Source organism: Penicillium canescens, assembly GCF_028828765.1.
Source record: "Penicillium canescens strain IBT 15451 chromosome Unknown utg000010l_segment0_segment0, whole genome shotgun sequence".
NCBI classification, from domain to species: Eukaryota; Fungi; Ascomycota; class Eurotiomycetes; order Eurotiales; family Aspergillaceae; genus Penicillium; species Penicillium canescens.
The window spans coordinates 1278950-1287570 of NW_026703972.1; the positions used below are offsets into that span (position 1 = coordinate 1278950).

General features: G+C 47.6%; 3 protein-coding genes across 3 annotated transcripts; 2 read left to right on the plus strand and 1 right to left on the minus strand.

Moving 5' to 3' along the window:
- Positions 1–808: 808 nt before the first annotated feature.
- N7446_012281 (uncharacterized protein) lies at positions 809–1676 on the plus strand (the record flags this gene model as incomplete). Its single annotated transcript, XM_058521023.1, has 2 exons — positions 809–997; positions 1074–1676. The coding sequence occupies 2 exons, from the start codon at positions 809–811 to the stop codon at positions 1674–1676; spliced, it is 792 nt and encodes a 263-aa protein (XP_058366389.1).
- A 1065-nt stretch (positions 1677–2741) lies between these two features.
- N7446_012282 (ATP-binding protein) lies at positions 2742–5476 on the minus strand (the record flags this gene model as incomplete). The annotated part of the gene is made up of 8 exons (XM_058521024.1): positions 2742–2891; positions 2947–3366; positions 3415–3487; positions 3540–3726; positions 3776–4607; positions 4658–4776; positions 4829–4932; positions 5022–5476. 8 exons carry the CDS (start codon positions 5474–5476, stop codon positions 2742–2744), a joined length of 2340 nt encoding a protein of 779 aa, XP_058366390.1.
- Positions 5477–6603: 1127 nt separating this feature from the next.
- On the plus strand, positions 6604–6858 carry N7446_012283 (uncharacterized protein; the record flags this gene model as incomplete). The annotated part of the gene is made up of 1 exon (XM_058521025.1): positions 6604–6858. One exon carries the CDS (start codon positions 6604–6606, stop codon positions 6856–6858), a length of 255 nt encoding a protein of 84 aa, XP_058366391.1.
- Between the last annotated feature and the right edge of the window lie 1763 nt (positions 6859–8621).

Genomic DNA, 8621 nt, shown 5'->3' on the forward strand with positions numbered 1-8621 from the left:
GACAGTGACATCCTCATTAATAATTTCATGAGGGAAAGTTTAAACTTGATATATCAAAAATGTGACAATAAACTGGTTTGCATCCATGACTTACCAGACCTTTACGAATGACCAAACGGTGATGTTGAAGATCTTTACGGTTGACTAGCTAGGTCATATCCGGCAAACTCGACATTCAACGTTGAATACCCGGCATGTGAACCATGAAGGGCCACCGTGGCTCCGCATTTATATTAGCGTGCCAACTGTTGAGTTGAGTTCAGACACAATGCCGAAGTCAGCATGTCCAAAGATGAGGTATGCAACCCGTTGGACCTTAGAAACCTTCCTGTGGTTTCAATCAAGCATGCGTGAACGGTAGTCAACGGTGAAATGAGGTCATCAATGAACCGGGAAAACGTTGAAACATGCTCGATTATCTTTGAGGTTGACAGATCGTGAGAAAGCTGAAGATGGGCTTGCCTTCCAGATAAGACATATCTCCGTTCAAAATACGCTTTAGACCGCGCGAACTTGGCGTTGTGGAAATACCAGGACGTATACACCGTGAATAGGGATAAGGTATGCGGGTATATTTCAGCTGGTGTTCCACTGATGAGGCCAGTCTAGGTAGCCCGAAACGACTTTGTTAACGTATACAGAGCATTTTGGAATCAGTGACTGAAAACCAGCACAAACTGCCCGCCAAGGGTGTTTATGCCTGAGGCACCAGATAAGTAAGCCGGTAAACATCCCCGTGACGGTTGGTTCTCCCAAGGCAGACGATAGCGTACTCGGAAGCATTCGTCGACCGAAGGCAGCGGCAGTGATGAAGAACCGAATTCGCCATCCATCGCAGCAGCGGCGCGCAGCCGGTCGAGCCGCGACCGAGGTAACAACCGTCAATCGACTAAGGAAAGCGAAAAAGCACACGAGCCGGTCGAGACAACAAACAGACCTCTCGGAAAGACGGACAGGCTACACAATCTTCTGCACAATTGCCTGCACCCGCGGCATGGTGAACCGAGACTCTGGATAAAGAATGCCCCAACTGGAAACTCCACGGTAGCCAGAGACACTCGATGTGACCGCAGGAATTCGCACGCCGGCTTCACCGTCAACTTGCCCGAAACCGAAACCATGGGTTTGAACAACTCCACGTCTGTGGTCGGACCAGTTACCTCATCAAAGCCACTCTTCTATTACACGGATACACTGTGATAATCAAGGCTACCACGGCGGACAAGCAGCATCTCATTCAAGCAGAGGCAGACAATTATGGTTATCTCAGGAGCCTGCAGGGAAAGCACATCCCCGTCTGTCTTGGGGCATTTACGCCACGAGTCTCATGTTGGTACCACGGCGAACTAATGGAGCAGATGATGATCCTAAGCTGGTCAGGAAGCAGGCTTCAGCACGTCAACGATGACAACTCGAGTTTCTTCCACAAGGAGTGCGAGAAGGCCCTGGCTGTGCTCCGCTCACACGGGGTGGTCCATGGCGACAGTGAGTGGCGTAATATGTTGTGGGATGACATGGGCGGTCGTTTGATTGTCATTGACTTGGAGGACATGAAATGGTTGAAGCGCCCTCGGGCACTTGAACCAACCTCTGGCAACACGCGGCATGGTCATCGCGTTGGGGAAGAGAAAAGCAGACAAAGGCTCCTATCCAGCTCAACTGCTGTATGCACATGACGGCCCCTAGGCTCATGGTCATTTACATCTGCACCTTCAGATTACATCATTTGTTCGTGATGTCCATAGGGAAGAAAGTACAGTGTCGATGGAGCTGGCGCCTTGGTTTCGCTTGGAAATTCACAGATCGAATCAGGAAATCAAGGGCCCTTGGGAATCATTTACAAAGTCTTTCGAGATATGAAGGTCCTTTGGAATGAAAAGCTCGAACGGGCAACAGTCATCGACTTTTACCCCTCTAGGAAATCGAATTTTGACCAGCTCCAAAGACCACGAGCAAAGAGACAACTGCTGCAAACGGAAAACCCAAGGGTCTGCTGTGCCTGTTTTCCTGGGCACGATCGACTTGGCCGAAATATATTTTCTTTATGGAGCTGGAGAGATTCGTCATATGCTCATGATGGGCTGGCCGTGTGGGAGGGTGGGGGAAGTATAGCATTGATGGACTTGACGCCTTGGCTCCACCAGGAGATTCGCAAATCAACAAAGGAATCACTCACGAAGATTTTCGGCGTGACAATTTTCTTTGGAATAAAGAACTTGGCCGGGCATTGATCATCGACTTTCACTGGTATATATTGAAATGTCGACCGACTTTGCAGCGATCACGAGCGGTACAACGACAACTATGTCAACCAGAGATGGGAGATCCAAAACGTCTTTGTGTAACGCGAAGCAATGTGCTTAGTTTTTTGGATTAGCAATTCAAGTATGCATGATAATGAAGCATGAAGCACTTCTAGTCCGCATCCTCGTGAATAAACCAGAACTTCGACCTATTATCGATCCTTGATGCCCGCTTTTTCACTTCACCTACATTGCCTCAAGAGTAACCCCGCTTCTATATGCGTTGACAATGACAAACTGATCGTCCAATTCTGGCTCTCGTACTTGACTTTTGTGTGAGGTGATGAATCATATTAAAACGTTGATTCCACTATGAAGCTTCAGTAACGATATATTGGACTGTCGTGTACAGTACTAATCGAACATATTGCAATGAGAGATCGACTGCTCGACAACCTTGAGGAACGAGATAATCCACGGATCTTTCCCAGGTAGGTACTAGACATACATTCCATCAACAGGTCTCTTTTTGCCAAACTCCCTTGAAAACTTCTTATTAGAATCGGCTGCTAACTCCAAGTATTTGTAGGTCACCTGATTGACGTCAGCCTCAGCGAGAGCATGTGCGATTGCTGCGATGTTCTTGATCTAGATCATGTTAGTCAACAAGGGAGAAGTGCACAGCAGCTCTCTGGAACCCCACCTCTCGTCCATTTAGAGTTAAAGTCTCCAATCGTCGGAGCTCGTACTCCTCAACGAGGGCAGGTCCTTGCATCGTACATGCCTTGGACAAAAAGATTGACCAAAGATCTCTGCGAAACTCTCTCGTCAAATTTTCATACTCGATGGTCAAATGGATCCGGCTTAGAATTGCGTCATCAAACTGGATACCCCGATTGGACGTCAAGAAAAGAATTCCTTGATAATATTCCAGCTTTCGGAGGAAAATGGTCACAAGGCGATTGTGGGTATCGTGGTATGAGGTACGCTGCTCCATGAAAGCGTCTGCCTCATCCAAGAGAAGGACGGCATCAAAATGTTTCGCGATCTTAAATACTGTTTCAAGTTGCTGCTCGAGCGCGTTGGTATCTCCGTGGTCTACAACAAGTTCGCCTGCGGATATCTGAAAAAATCAGTGACGCCAAAATCAGCCGAGCTGGATAGTTCATACCGAATAGAGGGGGAGCTTGAAATACTCCGAGGTTGCCTCAACCGTGAAAGTCTTTCCGACTCCCGGTGGGCCACTAGCACGAGTTAGTTGGAAGTCTTGATAGTATAGACGCTTCGCCGACATACTTCAGAAGAATGTTGAATCCTTGGCCCTTTCCGTCAACTACGTCGTCGAACGGTACCATCGGTATCATCCCTAGGCGGGTTTTTGCCAATGACAAGAGGATGGTCTTGGTCTCTAAAGGGATCTTCAAGCAGTCGAACGACTCAGGTGACCAATCCACGTCTTCAAGAGCACTGACTGCGCACTCCACTGAAATCACATTAGTCGGACGCCAAACATTGTCAGTAGACTTACATACAGAAAATCTTCTCCTTGAAGCTGAAACAGCATACTGTTGGGCAGGCGACCAAGAAATCGGTCTCGCTCAGTTTTTGTGCATCCACTCCGTCTCCTTGCATTCTCTCCTTCTCCCGCTCGCGATCCTCCTTGAGCATCGCACCTATGTTAATAACTGCAATTCCATCCTTTTCCTTGACCGCTAGGTCGCGGAGTGAAGGTCGGGAGTAGTTTGGCTGCATTTCATGAAAAAATGCGGCGTCCACTCCCACTCGACTGTTGACGTTGACTTTGATAGCCTTCCCCTTGTTCATAAAGAACGCGTTGCCTCTACAGTGCCGAATGTGTGAGCCGGCCAAATCGCGAAACTTTTCGCCTCTTTCGACCAAATCTTTCCGGACTTGCCCGTGCCTTGGATGGTAGCGGAGAGGGAAGGCCTCAAGGCTCTCGATCGGCTTTGACCCCCGGAACTTTGCCAGACGCAGAAACATTCCGGTCTCGCCGAACTTGACTCCGTCATAATCAAAGAATCGGCACTCGAGATTCCACCACGTCTCGTCATTTTGTGTCATCTCTTCCCCCGCGTCGAATCTGACACATCGCGGCTCTTTTGTGCCAATGCATGTGGTATAAACATGGCAACCAGGCTTGAAAAGCGCCCAAAGAAGGTCATATGTAATATGACCGTACTGCAGCATTGATTCGAGACGCTGCGAGGTGGCTGAATATGCTTGCTTGAGGTGGTCGATGAGCAAGCGGAGGTGCTGACGTGGGAATTCACAGTCCGAGTTGTCCATATTTTCGGCATACTTGCCGAGCTCTGGGAGGAAATGGAAAAGGATATTTTGCTCGATCTAACCAATGTCAGCGATCTTCTCGGAGATAAATACTCTGTCTCAATTACCGATGGCTTGTCCTCCATCAGGCTGATGGCCTTGATGCCGTGCAGGACCATGCGCAAGATGTCGCGTAGGCCTTTCGATTTGACGTCTATGTATGGCGTCACCTCCTCGGAACTCCGCTCTAATACTACCATTAGTATTGTTTCGATCGTTTAGGTAAAAATATTACGTACCCACACGCTCACGGACAACGAATGCATATTCAGCGTAGTCTTCCAGACCACCGCTGGTCTCAATCGGTTCGGCAATCTTGTATTTACATGCTTCTTTGTCCCAGCTATACCCGCGTCAGATTTCTCTTCTTAAAAGGGAAAAGAGACAAAAGGAAGGGGTTGATTAGGTCAGAGGGCTTAGCTGGCGACATACGTTTCCTTGACTGTTTTAAATCGGGGTTTAGACACCCACTTCTCAAATGATTGGAAGTCCTTTGGTGTTGTACAGATGGGATGTTCGAGATCAAACCCATCTGGCCCAGAAACGCTCTCCCGTTCATCGCTTGCAGAAGAAGACTGAGCAATCTTACTTACAACGGAAAGCTCAGCTGAAACACAGTCCAGCGCCTGTCGAACATTGTCGAGCCCGAGTTGGGACTGGTCCTGGGAGACAGGAGTGTTTGGGGGCTCTTGATTGGTAAAACCGAGCACGTTTTCAAGTAACACATCAAAGAGATGCTTCAGGTCTTTCACGACAGCTTGAGACGTAGCTGTCCCCTGAGTGGGGCTATCAGGAGGGGTCAGGCTTTGGTGACAAGGAAAAGACTTTTTCAAAGCCATGTTGTGCTCGAAGGAATGCATATCCCGGCCACTCTGAGTAGGTGCCATGTTGTTTGATTCGGCCGATCGAATTGATTTGTATGATGAAGAAAGGTTGAATCTGAAAGTAAAACCCTGATGTGAATACGAACAAGAATGCCATAACCCCGGGAAGTCGCTCCCATTTATATTTGCGCTGCTTCTTTTTTGATCATTACTTTGTCCAGTACCTTAATCATCTCGTCCTGTGGACAAAGGTACGAGAATCGAACTGCATGCTTCGGCTCTATGATGCACGCTCAATCAGACCAAATGTCCACACCAGTACAGTGTATGGTTGGCGTGGGCGTCAATAGGACCATGTATCTATGTTCCTTGTTGTTACGGTGTGGGGATAGGAACATAATCTCATGATCCCTGTGGAAGAAGGGACCATGAATCCATGGCCCCTGGAAAGCTGATACGAAACGCGCTTACCCCAAACGGTGTAGCGCCTAAAATACACTGATGCTAACTAACTCAAGGAACGGAATTAGTTAACTAATTGATTAATTCAAATCTCCCGCGCCTAGGGACCAGTCACTCACCCCATCATAAGAGTTAAAACAGTGCCTATACATGGTGAATTTCTCTTTGTAACTACTACGATTGGCCTCCTACCTAATTGAAGCCAACACCACTCAGTGGCACTTAACTTGCTCGTCAACTTTGGCCGCCCCAAAATACCATTAATTACAACTTAATACCCGGTCAACCATACATATCTAACATATGAGTTTGAAATAGACCAGTCTAAATAGCATTCGTAGCCCACGGACGCAAAAGAAGGATAGTGACTATAAGTATTAGTGAGGATATACGTAACTGTCACTGAAATGTCTAGATTACGTTGTATTTTATGGTAACATGACCAAGTAATATCCAGCATAGTTTCAAATCTATCTACTTGTTTTATCCATTGGTGCAAAGGTATTTATGCCAAAATGTACATAGGAAAATCAGGTTTTCCTTTTAAAAATATGGCATATCGTATGGTTACTCTGCAGTGGACCACTCGCTAGTGAACCAACTTGTCACAGCCACGGTTTAGTTAATCACTATTATTATGTGATAAAGCATGTGGTTATAATCCATCGAGGGGTCGTGGAATAGGAAAAATATTTTTCCGGAAATTGGGCGAGGGGCACTCCTGGTAAATGTTCCATGTCTTTGACCCCTTGGGCAGTAACGCGAACACTCACCTCATAGTCCTGCACATGGCACCAGCGCCATTCTCAGTTGAGGACGCAAGGAGCTCTCTTCTTGAGGATGGATTCTACCATTTGGTTGATCCAGAGCAGCCGGAACGGAACGTCGAGATGGAGCCGGAGGACTTTGCTCTTGCCTCCGAGTACGGCCTGAATTTCTGCAAGCTGAAAGTCCTTGATGATATGGTTAGTGAATCACGGTAATGCTCATTATGTATTTCTGACTGGTTTCAGCGTGTTCGATCTATCCTCCAATCCTTCTTCGAATGGTCCGGTCTAGGACTTTATCTACGATACAGAAGAGATCCAGATCACATCTTCTCTTTTAGAAGGGGCGGTACGAAGGCTGGTTTGCGCGTTCTAATTGTTCATATATTCAGCAAGGGGTCTCGAGCGACATACTATGGCGGCTCGCATTTACACTCGTTGCCTACCGTTAGAGCAGCGAATGGCTTGTTCGAAATACCATCTGCAGCTTTGAGAAGCGTGGCTTGTCAAGGAAAAGACGTTGAATTTACAAACGGTGGCTTGTTGGTTCCCCTCGCAGACCCTGATGTTCGCATTCTTGACATTTTCCTAGAGTCATTCTCGACGCCCGACTCGCCTTCGAAATCAAACAAGGGTCCGCAACCACCTTCGCATTCACAACGAAGAATGAACTAGCGACATGGGCTAAGATGATTCTTCCACAGTCACCTGTGCTTGCACGAAAGGTCGCTGAAATGGAGAGTACAGGAATCGGCGTGAACTTCGCATTCGAGTAAAGAGCTTGAACATGACGTGGTTCAGCCGCGTAAATATCATGGGTTTTGGTATGCCGCATACTGATAGCCGATTCCATCATTTTCTTGTGTACTTTGTGTTTGCATCTTTTGGGTTTGATCGACTGTCGAGAGTAGGGGGGAAGTCATGATACTTGTATGAATTTCATTTGATCCCCCATGATATTGCTGCGCCATGTGCGTAGGCGGAAAAGTCATGTTCCAGAAGACTGGAGCGCTATAATCTTCGTACGATTCGTTCAGGAGTTGCGGATTCGGGTATAAGGCTGGTCCCGAAGCATCCGCAAGGCCATCATTTACGGCCACAGGCTCCTCAGTGTTAGGCAACGATGTAAGAGTAGTGACAGATTGCATGGAGGTCGAAAAGTGGCCACAAGGTCCAGCATCTTCTTAACTGTAAGCGCACTGGCGATGGAACAGAGATAGGGCTAATACCAATGAGGCCATGAAAAGGTGCAAGAGACACTGCGTTCGTAATCGCGTCATTAACACCATACGAGTCTGACCTTGGTATGCTCGCTTGGACTCCTGGTATCGTCGTGCCCAAATCTGCGACCTCCATCGATCGTTTCCGGGCGCTATCCTGGTCTCTATTTGGTAGATACAGAGACGTTCCTAGTAAAGAAAAAATCTCGTCATCGACGCGTTTTCGGAGCCTGTCGCAAATCCGGGCTATGTACGAATCTTTTGCCGTGTCCGCCTCTTTATGGCTCCCTGCATGCGCAATATATTGACTTGCGAAGGTAAAAACACGAAAGCAATACACGCACACTTCCTCGCACCTGACATCTGCACTTCAATGTCAGCAATCTGCGTAACCGGGAAATAGGGCAAAATTACGTATTGCAAAGTGCCGCCGAAGTTTTTTCTTTTTATCAAATGGCTGCGTCCGTTTGCAGTCTTTGTAAGGGCAGTTGAACGGTCCGGGCCGTTCGTCAGTCTTCGGTGCGCATAATGCTTTACAGTTATCGTCCTCATTCTCGCAAGCATCGCCATTTTCGTCATCGTTGCCATGAGTTTGCTCACGTGCTGTGTCGCATATGTCTATGAGGTCGGCCGAGTGCGCTCGACATTTAGCGATCGCAGACAATAAGACACGTTCCCTTGACTAGAGAAACCGTTAGTATGATCAATAGCATAGGAGGGAGTAGCCAACTCGGTATCGTTCAATATGAGCACGTAGAT